We start from the raw sequence: 13916 nt of genomic DNA, 5'->3' as shown, positions 1-13916 counted from the left end.
AATTATACTACTTTTTCACTTGCCTAAGTCCTTTGATTCATTTTGCAATTTATCTAAATGTTTGGATAAATTTTGAAGTCTCACTCGCAGTATATCTCTAAATACTGCCATATCTATAGATAATCCCCTGAGATTATTAGCAAAATAACCTTCTGGAAGTACGCCTTCGATTAAATATATCATCACCTGAAAATGATGATTTTATAAATAAAAATATCTAAATAAGATAAATCCAACATTTAACTCGTAATTTATAGTTTTAACTTCACAAACCTTAAGAGCATCAGATTCATTTTTCTCCATAACTTGTAATATAAGCGCAGCCAGCATATTGAACCCCTGGCAGTATCCTACAGCTTTGTTCCACCGTGCATAACCCAGTAACACTTTTTTAAGAAGACCTTGATTTTCTAATCCGGAAGAACCACAAAATAAACTGCAACCAGTGCGATGTAAGTCTTTTACTATTTGTACGCCTAACTCTTCGTCATCTGGATTTGTAGTATCATTAAAACAAAATCTTTCGACTTTTGGCCACTCCACGTCTCTTGACGCTAAATATTTTTCTGCTAACGTCAACCATAACTACAAAATAAAAGTACACCATTTTATTATACAGAATTTACTGAGGCTACTATTGATTTGCGAGTGAAAGTATAAAATAAAAATTTACATAATTAAAGTTTTAAAAATGATTAAACAATTTGCATAATTTTAGTTTATTTCAATATATTTGCATGGTGAAATTTCTAATGAAAAAATTATTTATTAACTTTTAATTAGGTAATTTATGTATTAGACGAGACAATTTATATACGAATAGATATTTTTTATATTAAGTAATAAAATAAAATTTGTAATAATCTTTACTTAAATATAAATATAAAAATATTTATCAATACCTAAATACTAGCAAACATTTTAATTGTTATCACTAGCAATTTTTACCGTTGAACAAAAATTTTTATTCACAGAACACTTATCTTATTAAAATAATAAATTTTTACATTAATATAATAAATGGTATGTTGACAGTATATTAATAAACTGTCTGTATGACGATACATGTATTAATGACACTATGTTTACTCATAATTTTCTCGTGAATTTTGTGTATTTTAACTAGCATTAAGTAATGTTACTTATGAACCTGAGATAGCAAAAAAGTTATTACTATATAAAGAGACAACCTAAATTTAAATGGTTTTAAAATTTATTGTAAACTAAAAATATTATTTGTTGAATAATCGCTACTCTAATAGCTAAAAATTAGATTATTTAACAGAAATACGATTATTGTTGTTCTAACGAATGTATATTATATGTACATTTTTTTTCAAAATCTTGTTATTAAAATAACAAGATTTTGCTATTAAAGTATAATCAAGCATTACAAAAGTTCTTTTTTGGCATGCAATTATTAATTATAAAAGTAATAAAGGTGTCATAATAATTAAATCAGCAAATGCATTTCATTTTAGTGCCGAGCGTTAAAAAAATAAAAGCTCATAACTCGGTCAAAAACCAACGGATTTCAACAAAATTTTCAGGGTACCTTCAGAATGTTTCTGGTAAATATTTTAGGTTTAAACTAAAAAATAGTGACGGTAATGAGCATTTTTGGCGTTAAAGAAAAATGTTTTCTCATCTTCGTTAATAATTATTCCAGAATAATGTCGTTGAGCCTTTCATTAATAATAATAAAAAAAAAATGAAACTTAGTCATTAAAGTAATTTTTCCAGCATTAACTAAATTTTCAATGTTTAATTATATAATAAGATTTCATTATATTGAACAATGAAACTTGTTTCCAATTACATATTAAAAATAATTTGTGTTTTACTTACAGTGTTGCGAAATTCTTGAGGTACACCGTCTGGAAGTCTGGCTACCATTTTCATGGCACTTTGCCACTGTTCAAAATCGCTGTCTCCAGGACCAGGCTTTACATTGAATCGCATTTTTGTATCTTCACCTATAATAATAAATAGACACACTTTAGTAACCTATCCCTGGGAATACTATAGCTTCAATATAGTCTTTAGTATCTCTGTATATAGTATCTTATAGTTTATTTACTAAGTATCACCGACATTTTTTGATGGCTAATTAAAATTTTCTGTTAATTTAAATAACCTGTATTTAAAAAAAATGCACCTTTTACTACTTATAATTAAATTATCAAACTAGATTGCCGTTTAAAGTTACTTGTTTATAAATTGAAAAAAAAGACAACTTTTTAACAAAGCTCTTTGCGGTAAAATATGCGATACTTATTTATCTTGCTATGGTTGGATACAAATAAAAGTCTCTTCAATTGAAAACTTAAATAGGCTTATTTAAATTTGCCAAACGTTTAAGTGATTAAACTAACGATAGTTGAGTGAATTTCAATTCATAGAACGTAAAGTATTTTTTACACAAATTAGATTTTCTCGACGACATTTTGAATTTGAATAATTTTATTAGTGTCAAATGTAATAATAGATGTATATTAAGAGAATCATGTTGATACGTTTTTAAATTTAAATACTTTTTACAGGTATATATGTTCTTAAGTAAACTATTGATACTTAAATACTATAAAAGTAAAAGTATTATCATTTTATAAAAATTTTGGTAAATTTATACAAAAAGCGTATTTTAGACTTTATAATAATGAACGTAACGACTTAAAAATTTTTTTTCTCAAACACTCCAAATAAAAAGTAATTTTTTTGCTTATTTTAAATATTAAAGAGATCATAAATAATCTGTTTTATCACTAAGCTACAGTGATTTACAATATTATAAAGTATAACAATTTAAATAAAATAATGTTATTCATCTATATTTGACGATAGTTTAAATAATTTTACATAAAGTAATAATATTAATAAAAATAAAATAAATGATATCTTAAAAAATTATCCTAAATATCTTGATAATACTTACTAAAATGAAAAACTATACATTTTTTCTTTAGTAAAAAACTATAATCATAAACCAACTTTTATAAAAAAAAAAGAAAATGTAGAAAACAATTTTTCCTTAATACGTATCCGCGACTTTTCAGTAATTTTTTTGTGGCTTTTGAGTTTAATATTTTTAATATTTTTGAGTTTATTATATCAATAATATAGTTTAAATTTTATTTATTTAAATAAAGAGAGTCTAAACTGACAAATGTCTTGATATGTTATTTATACAAAACAAATATTTGATTATTTATTAAGATCTAGCAAACATTTTATTGCTGTTTAATAATTTTTTACTTATCTAAAATTGAATTAACCATTTTCAATGAAAGACTTAACATGTTAAATATACTAAATAGAATAAAAGTGTCAGAATTGTTTTACCTACTTTAGTCTTTGAAGATGAGAAGTATTTTTAAGTAACCTAGAAGAATTGATAGTTAGATTATTTATTTTTTTTAAGTACCTAATGAATTAGATTAATATAATCTTTTCATTAACACATCGTTTCATTACTTATTGATTAAATTGTAGTATTTTAGGCTATTTTTTGTTCATCTTACATTCTTTTTACTAATAATTAAAAAATTTATTGCGTTTCAATTTTTTAAATAAAACTAAAAAAAAAATATTTTTATGAACCCAAACGTGTTTAAACATTAATACATTCTATAAATCATAATCGTATTAGAACCCAAATTAAGAATAGAAGTTAGAACCTTCTTCAATTTTTGTACTAATTATGTTTACAACATTTATTTTTTCTGATTTTCAACTATATTAAATGCATTTTCAATCCAAAATAAAAATATTTACATTACAAAAAAAAGAAAAATTATATATATAATTTTTATATGTTTATGTATTCATGAAAATAATCCATTAGTAATAAATAAGAAAATGAATAATATAGTTAGATATTTATTATTAATAATTATAATGTGTTTTATACTTTATATGGCATTACTTAACAATAGCTAAACTCTTAAATTGTATACATCCATCAATCTTTTAAATGAAAGGGTTAGCTTAAAATTATATCATATTAGTATACGGTTGAAACGTTTGATTCCACTACTTACGTATTAAAGTGGGATATATAAGCTATATAAGAGAAACGACAAAGAGTTATGATATATGTCTCATATTTCTGACAAGAATTTCTCAAAAACGCAGTACAACAAATATAAGTAAGTATTAGTTATAATACCCTCTTATATCACAACTCATACAAAAATCGTTGGTAAAATAACATATTACCTTACTAGTAGCACTTAATCCCTTCGCCATTATTTCACTAGTTATATGAATTTTAATATAATAACATAAAATTATTTTGTACATGATTTACATTCATCGGAAGGCGAAAAGTTTTTACTATTTATGTCTCGGGTAAATTTTTATTATTTTACAGTAACAATTTTTTGTTTATAACAAAACTAATAATTATACAAATCCTCAATAAATTGTTTGTTGAAACTTAATAATGATTAGTTAATAATACATAGTTTTAATCAATCGCACATCATTATTACCCAATTAAAATTAGCATACGAAATCAAGTGATTTAAGTAATACTCGTAGTCATATTTAGTTATCAATCAGTGTCTAGTGTTTTATATTTAAACATCATTTATTATAAAAACAAAAATATTTGTAAAATTTTAATGTAACACGTGGGCTTCTGTATTAATAAATACAACTTTCATGTTATACATATAAGTTTCATGACAATTCATTTTTTTAACTATAAGTTTTTATTTGAAAATCATAATTTTTTAATTTTACAAACAGTAGCCCACTTCAATGGAAATTGTTTTATAGTTTTCAACAAAAAAGTTGTTTAACGCGTTATTTAATTACATCTTACACAACATCATTTGGGAGATAAAATGTTATCATATTGGTGTCATTTACAATTTAGTCACGTTTGTCTGTCTAATGAATATAAATTGGCTACCAATAATTTATACACAATTAATTTTACTGTTTTTCCTTAATATATTTCATAGAAAAAATATTCACTTTTTAAAATTTATCTTAAAAATATATATGTACTGTCAATTTTTAAATTCAAAATTATAATAATATAACATACGTTATTATTTTATTTTTGGCTTCGATGCGAAGCTGAGAAGGTATTGGTTTTACTATGATGCGTTTTTTTTATTTTTTTGTGTCTGTTACCCCTTTTTCTCAGCTCTCACCGAACGGATTTCTTTCAACGATACGTCAAAAGATCACAAATCTATTCTAGTCGAAGACATTACCCTCAAAAATTGAAAAAATTTCCCTCGTTCCCCGTAAATGAGGGAAACCTCCAAAAAAATTACAAATTTAAAAATTGCTAATTTTCGAAATTTTTTCAATTTTTTTACTAAAAACTGCCGTAACTTTTTCAAAAATGAACATATCAATATATATATATATATATATTTTTATAAATGCTTGATGTCTTTACGTATCATTTAGTATATATTTTTTTATAAATCTAACTCTTTACCTGTCTATAGGTGGGATTTAAAATGACAACTTTTTCACACAAAATTAACTTTTTCAACTTAACTTTTGAAAATGTTCCGGAAGGTCTGACACTTTTATATATATCTTAAATTAAAGCTAATGTAATGTACTTTATTTTAAAAAAAAAATTTGACCTCTGGACTTGTCTTCGTGGTAAAAATGAGTACCGAATGCTATTTTTGTGTGAAAATTCTCGACTTTATTTTTTACATTTTTAACTTTATAATGTTATAACTTATTGAAAAGTGTATGGATCAACACAATTTTTTTATGAGAAATAATATTTTTTAATAATTCCTTTTTCATTCGACATACTTTATCTTAATCAGGATATTAATAAGAAACTAGCAAATTATGTAGCTTTTGGAATAAAACACCAATTTTTTTAAAATTAAACATTATCTAAAGATTTGCATCGAAGCGTTTTTTTTTATAGTGATTTTAATCACTTTCAGATATCATTATACTTGATCCAATAATGCCACGTCACCACTGTGCCGCGATCTCCCTGTGCTGGGTTTTTTTTTTTTACTAAAACCAATTAGGTAAACATATTTGACTATTATAAGAATATAGGATTATTTAGAACTTTTGTTAATTTTGCAATCCGTCCATTTTTTAAACATATATGCATAGTGATTCTTTAACTATGCCTCACGAAATATCTTAAAATGTTTGAGCTGGTTATTACTTTATACTGTTATATAATTTTGATATTATTAATTTACATAAACAGACACAAAAAAAACACCTCATAGTAAAACCAATACCATCTCAGCTTCGTATCGAAGCTAAAATTATGGAATTAACAATGTTTACTTTTCAAAAGCTTTATAAATTATGCTAAATAAATATATAACTAAAAAATTACATAAATAATAATAAACTTAACGTTCAGTCATCTTATCTCAATAATCTATATCAATAACCTTTACTCCTAATATTCTTTTTCTCATACATCCTCTTTTTGCATTCTATTAAGAAATCTAAAAATTACTTCAAAATTATAATTTCTTATCTAATTTTCCTCCACTCCCCAATAATGATATACATTTTACATTACTATTTGGTAATTCTTTATATAACTTAATAAATAACTAACATAGCAAGGGATAATTAAAAATTAATTTTTTTTAAGTCTATTCTAAATATACTAATTTCAATAAAAATTAAATTTATGTTATTATATTAAATGTTGAGTAAAATCAATATTATATTGAGAGTTAGCACAATTAAATATTTCTAAACAATAAAAATATCAAAATATTATCTTAACATTGATTTGACTATTATATTTAATGAAAATGAACACTATAATGTTTGATAAAGCGTATTTTAATTATTTTTTAAAATGTTAAAACAAATTTGCAAAATGTCTTTTTTGAGAAAAAAAACTTTTTCTAAAAACTAAATTTAAAAAAACTAGTTTTTATTGAAGGTTTTTAATTTAAATTATCTTATATTTCAACAACATTGATGACTATAGGGCAAATATAAATTCTCCTAGGTAAACCTACAAATACTATTTTCATTGGTACCTGAAGATAACCTTTAATATTATGTTTTTTTTTCATAACTGTGAAAGATTCTTGTGCTCAAAGGTGGTCTATGGGGGTTTGAAGAATTGTAAATCTCTCTTGTCGACCTAACAATTTTGCTTAAGTTGGTAAATGTACTTTATTTTTTTTTGTGTTTTAAAGTTAAGAGCGAAAAATAATTTTTTACGTTGACTAGCATCACATTATTTTTCAGTTGGTAATTTTCATAAGATTGCTTTGCTTGTTTAAAACGTAACGTACGTTAATAAAAACGTAATTTCAAAAGAAAGTTTTAAAAAAATCTCAACAATAAATGTATGGTAACTCAACTATTTTATTTGTTTTTAATACACTACTATTGTAACTACAAATAATTTTAAGTCTCAATTATCACGTTTTTAAATTATTATTATTATCAGCATCTAGACTATATTAATTTTGTATTCAATTTGTTATAAAAATAAGCTTGGCCGGTGCATAATTACCTAATAAACACAAGCTATTAAAATCTTCAAAACATATTTATGCTTATTTTACAATTTATCATATTTCTATGAGTCGGTAGTGTTTATTGATTATCAACATGATAATGTTCCCGTCTTTTTCAAATTTAAAAGTACGATTTTTTAAGTTCGCTTTTAAATTTTAAACAATTGAAAATCGAATAAACTAATATTTTTTTTTTAATTGAATGACTTTTATGATATAAAAAGAAATATTGGTTTACTTTTTGAAAATCGTAAGTTCATATGAAATTAGAATATAAGTGATGGTATCAGAAAAATAATTTTTTGTGTAAAATAGCTTTACAAAGAACCATTATAATAAAAAATTTAAATAATTATTAGCTCTAATATTTTCGAAGACATTTCGTGGGGCGTAGTTAAATCGTACTACATAAACAGTGTGAAAAAAATCTAACTGACAACAGTTATAAATATAATTAAAATTTCACTGTAATTTTTAAAATAATCTTTATATTTTCAAACTATGTTAAAAGCACATTTTATTATTTATTTTTAGTAAAAAAAATAAATTATTTCAACATTTCAAAATGAAATTTTTTCAGAATATTTTTTTACAAAAAATGTAAATGGACTGATAGCAACATTAGGATTAGTACTTATTGAGTTCCAAGCATTTTAATACATTGATTGAGTATGTTGCACAGGTGGATTATGCGTTATAAATAAACAGCAGTACCAGTTGTAATTTAGGATAAGTACTTATCTTAAAATTGTTATCGACCCATCATCATTTTTTGCAAGAAACTCTTCAAAAACAAGGCTATTTTGAAATTAAAAAAAAAAAATAAGAATTATTAAAGCATTTTTTATTTTTCTAATTATTAAATATAAATAACAAAAAATGTGCTTTTAACGTAATCTTAGAATACAAAAATTAGAGCAATATTTTTATTACATTAAAAGTTGTCAGTTAGATCTTTTTAACTATGTGTCGACTTGTATGAATATAAACATTTTATAAATATATTAATACAAAATTAATAATTAACAAATTTTATTTAAAAATAAATACATTTTTAATTTGAGTGCTTATTAGGATATAGGTCCTTTGTATTGATATGACTGGTATTATAAAATATATTAGGTACCATAAATTAAGAATAAGCACAAAATATTAAATAAATATAATCTTAATAATGAAAAAAATATGTTTTATTATTATTATAGTTAAGTATATGCGATTAGCATTATTTATACTGCTACTTCATTTTACAAGGAAAAAATATTTTTTTACTTGCATAAATATGTAAAAGTATATTACATAACACATGAGATATTAATAAAATTTTGTAGAGGTACTATAATATAACATTTCAACATTTTAATGCTTCAAGCATACAAAGTTTTGAGTACTAAAAATGTATTATGACTTGTTAACATAATTTTTAACTTATATGCTGTGATTATTACGCGAAACATTGTATAAAATTTAATCTAATATTCTTAACACGAGTAATTATGATTAAATTGATAGAAGTATACACAAAAATAAATGTGACGCTTTGCATTATGTATACTAATTTAAAAAAAATATGTTAACATGTGTATAAATACTGTAACGTTTTATCTGGTAATTTTGAAAGTAAAAATAAAATTTAATTTATGAATTCTATACTCACTGAGGTTAGCAATGTTTTTCAAAGCACTGAGCAAACCATTCATCACGTCCACATCACTCAGTACAATTTCAAATATGTTTTTAAAAAAAAATGTGATGGTTTATTTTTAACAATTATAAGTAATCGATGTTATATAGGTCTGCAATTCAAACCGGACGAAAGTTGAATGGAGAGTGCAATTTACTACGGATGTGATACCGTTTGGTCTTTTAACATTCACATGCGCGATACGGTTTTATCGATTGTTTTAACTGTACTGTTTGCAACCCCCTGCACCTATCGTAAGGTTCACCCTATGCACGTGCTATTTTAGGAATCCTATAACATAAATTTAACCATTACCGTTAAGCCTAAACATAGTTTTTAATATACACATAAACACATGTACTTAATAAAAAGACAGCAGATATAAATTAACTATTACATCATTGATTAATTAGGACTAGCTTTCGTATAAAAAAGATTAATCGATCAAAGTAATTAAACAAAGGTAATAAAACTATAAAAGATTAGAAATTCTGTCAAACATAGAGTATAAACACGATTAATCGCCTGTCATTAGGTTAGCATCAAAAAGCTTGTATCATTAAAATTGTTTTATTTTTAAGTCATTATCATTCATTTCCATCAACAAAAGTCAAATTCGTTTGACGAGACTTCCATCTCTAATCATTTTGCTCTTAAGGAAAATTTGCTTTGTAAATCCAGTGAAAAAACGTGACGAAAATCTGTTAGAAACTTAATTACTGAATACTATAGTTTATTATGAATTTGTTTGTTTTTAGTATTCTTATACTATTTATTTAATGTATCATTTTATTTAATCATTGACTCCCTAACATATGAAAGAGGGCCACCACTCTCTGTAGTATGTTAATATATGAAAATAGAAAGATGTAAAACTGAATTTATATTATTTAATTTAGATAAAAAAATATATATATATATATATTATACATATATTTATAAAATATAAAAATGTTGAAGTAAAGAAACTTAAAATATATGTAGGGTGAATAATTTTTTTAAAACAAGTTTTTTTTTGGATATCTCTTCGTATAAAACATTGCATAATGATTAATTTGGTAACATTCGGGTAAGTAAAATATAAGATACTTTTATCTTTTGAATATGCTGTAGCGTTATTTACTATAGTTTATTTTTATACTTCATAAAATATTTTATAAGTTACATAATTTTTTTTTTGAAAAAGAGTTTTTAAAGACGGTAAAAGAGATGACTGTGTGGAATGTCAAGGAAGATATAAATGATGTGTGTAATAGATTTGCTAGTTGTGTAAACAATATTGCAAAAGAGATTGTTGGTGAGAGTAGAAGGAGAATGTCAGGAAATAAGGAAATCTAGTCGTGGATTGAGGACGTTCAAAAAATCATAGAAAGTAAGAAAAAACAGTTCAAAGTATAGTGGAAGAGCAAAAGGAGAGTAGATTGGATAGAGTATAAATGCTTGTGCAAAGAAGCCACATGTGCAGTAAGGCAAAATTTAAGAAGTACGATGAGTTGTATAATAGGCCAGGAATAAAAGAATGTGAAATAAAAGTTTATAGACTTGCAGTCTATTGGCTGTGGCATAAATGAAAAAGAATAAAGTAGTAGGACCAGATGGAATGCCAGTTGAAGTATGGAAAATATTAGGCGGCGTTGGCATAAGGTGGTTGTAGGATGTTTTTAATAAAATCCTATTAGAAAGGAAAGTGCCAAAAGAATGGAGTAATAGTATTATGGTACTGATAATTAAAGGCAAAGGAGATATACAAGAGTTTGAACATTATGGAGGCATAAAGTTTATAAGACATAGTATGAAAATTTGGGAAAATTTAATAGATAGGAAAATAAGAAATGAGACACTGGTATTCAAAAACCAGTTTGGATTTATGCCTAGTAAGTTAACAATGAAGTCATTATTTCGTGCGAGACACCTAATATAAAAGTATAGGGAAAAGAAGAAAAATCTGTGTATGATATTTATAGATTTGGATAAATTGTATGATAGAGTACCGAGATAGGTGTTAGAGTGGGTATTAATGAGAAAAGGAGTCCCACAGAGGTACAATAATATAATAGAGGGTATGTATGATTGCACTTGTACCAGAGTAAATAGTGTGGGAGGAGTAATAGAAGGTTTTAGGGTAAGAGTAGTAGTACACTAAGATTCTGACTTAAGCCTTTACTTTATTTATATAATGATGGATGAAATTACTAGAAGATTTTAGGAGAGGTGCCGTGGTGCATGTTGTTCGCTGATGATTTAGTGTTAATAGGAGAAAATAGGGAAGAAATTAATCAAAGTCTAGAGATGTGGAGATCAGCTCTTGAAGAAAAGGGTGTAAAAATAAGTAGTAGTAAGGTTGAGTATATAGAGTAAGAGTTTGATATAGGAGAATACGAGGTAAGTGAAATGAGGAGATCAGTGACAATAGGCGAGGACGTTATAGGAGAGGTGGAAAGTTCTAAGTATATAGGATCAGTTGTGCAAAAGAGANCAAAAGGAGAGTAGATTGGATAGAGTATAAATGCTTGTGCAAAGAAGCCACATGTGCAGTAAGGCAAAATTTAAGAAGTACGAGTTAAATAATGATAGAACAAAATATAAATATATATATATATTAACACTATTTACATAGGGTGGTTGAAGTGGAGAGAAGAGTCTGATGTGTTATGCGATAAAAGAATTCCAATGAGGTTGAAAGATAAATTCTATAAGACTGTAGTGAAACCAGCTATGATGTATGGTTCAGAGTGTTGGGCGTTTGACAAGAGAGTAGAGCAGAGAATGAGTGTAGCAGAGATGAGAATGCTTAGATGGATGAGTGGAGTGATTAGAGAAGATAGGATAAGGAGTGAACATATAAGAGCGAGTATAAGTGTAGAGTCAATCATAGATAAGATGAGAGAAAATAGACTTGGATGGTTTGTTTATGTTATAAGGAGAGAGGAATCGGAAGCTATAAGAATAGTTATAAAAATGAATGTTGAAGGAAGAAGAGGTAAGAAAGACTAAAAAAAGAGATGTAGGGATGTTATTAAATGTGATATAACGACGGCTGACGTGAGCGTAGATGATGTGGGCTATCGTGTGAAAGTGGATGTTTAGGGCAAGGGGGGTGGCCGACCCCAAGTAATTGGGATTAAGGCGAGGAAAATGATGATGATGATACAATATTATTTTTTTCAATGTATACTTTATAAATTTTATAAATAAACAATAAATATTATTATCTACAATGAAGTAGTAAGTTTTAGTTTATGTAATAGTTTTCGTCCTAAGTCAGACAATTACACAATTGAGAATTTAAAGTAATATCCACTGAATATTTTAAAAGAAAAACTAGATTTGAAATTACTTAATTAATTTACATTTAATCCATTAGAATAGGTAGAGTTGAGAATAGTAATATATTTATGTGTCTACAGTAAAAAAACAAATATTAAGTGTCTTATTCGTCTATACAACTATACAAGTTTTTACATAATGTGTTTTATCCGTGAAACATGTGAAGTTTGTCGTCTTTATATTGTTACAAATAAAATGGATTCTTGCGTCATATGGCTTTAAAAAACAAGTCTAAAAATATTGACAAGATGTTAAAACTTCGTGGCATCTATTCGGCTGGTAATCTTTTTCAAAAAGCTTTTCTGTTTTCTATTCGTTTAAAACAGTACACAATGAGTTTTTTTTCCAATTTTATTGGAACAAAACTACAGAGACGTTAGTGATATATTAAGAGCTTATTTTTTGAGTGTTGTGTGTATTGGGCTATAGTAAACAAATTTTGTAAAAACCCTAGAGAATAGTAGGCATACCACATTGCGATTCATGGTAATAAATTATTGATGTAACTATATAAAGTTCTATTTACTTTCAGATAACAACTCATGAACAAAATTTGAAAAGTCCGCATCTGGTCAAGCCAATCAAGTTATATTATAGTTAGTAAAAAAAAACGCAAACTAATTTGATTTATAGTTATTATTAGCCATGAACTTGATAAAGCTATGACATATTTTTCGGGAAAGGGATATTTGGATAACAGATTTAAAGAACAGCAAAAATTATACAGTGAAAATATTATTTTTTTAAATTTTAACTGTCATTTTTTTGCAAAACCATTAGATTTGTAAATTTGTAAATTTGTTTATATGAGTTATTATTTTTCAATTTAAAAAATATATCAATTTAATTGCAATAGATACTAATAATATATAATAAGTTTTTTACTTTTAAGTATCCTTCATAATTGATCTAACATTTAAGATTTAGTTTAAACCATTACTAAAAATTAAATAAATTTTAATTATATTGTTGATCCATTTTGGGACCTTTGAATTCGTTGCTTAATTTTCAAGGGTTAACGTTTGTAAATAAGAAATTGTTTATTTTGTTACAGTGGAAGTATATTAGAAAACATGATGTTTGTTAAACTGGAACTGTTGAATATAAGAAAGATATTTTCAATTTAAAATACTATATTTTTATAAATTTAATACTGCTAAAGTACGCATTATTTTTATTGGGGATATATATATATATATATAATTGGAATATTTTACTTACTGCGTTTCATTGAGTAAGCATGTAACATAGCTGTAATCATGTTGCATTTGGCATCTCGACGGACTATCAGTACATCCCTTCGTTTTAATGCTTTGACAAGTGAATCACAACACATAGTCAATTGGTCCTTAAGCAACTCGATAGCTGTGACTAATTCCTCCACGCCTGTTGAAAAT

General features: G+C 25.3%; 1 protein-coding gene across 6 annotated transcripts in view; it reads right to left on the bottom strand.

Moving 5' to 3' along the window:
* LOC126901261 (TBC1 domain family member 30-like) overlaps positions 1-13916 on the bottom strand; it is a 28822-nt gene that overhangs the window by 3452 nt on the left and 11454 nt on the right. For 5 of the 6 annotated variants that reach the window (XM_050677629.1, XM_050677627.1, XM_050677631.1 and 2 more), the window contains 4 exons: positions 13741-13905; positions 1849-1976; positions 274-585; positions 24-186 (listed from right to left, as the gene is read on the bottom strand). In XM_050677629.1, coding sequence (XP_050533586.1) covers positions 24-186; positions 274-585; positions 1849-1976; positions 13741-13905 — 768 coding nt within the window. Of the gene's footprint in view, positions 1-23; positions 187-273; positions 586-1848; positions 1977-9165; positions 9437-13740; positions 13906-13916 lie in introns of those variants that run through there. The other variant, XM_050677633.1, reaches the window with a different exon arrangement.

The sequence above is a fragment of the Daktulosphaira vitifoliae genome, unplaced genomic scaffold (assembly GCF_025091365.1).
Source record: "Daktulosphaira vitifoliae isolate Bord-2020 unplaced genomic scaffold, ASM2509136v1 Scaffold_3, whole genome shotgun sequence".
In the NCBI taxonomy this organism is placed as follows: Eukaryota; Metazoa; Arthropoda; class Insecta; order Hemiptera; family Phylloxeridae; genus Daktulosphaira; species Daktulosphaira vitifoliae.
This window is presented reverse-complemented; position numbering and strand designations above follow the sequence as displayed.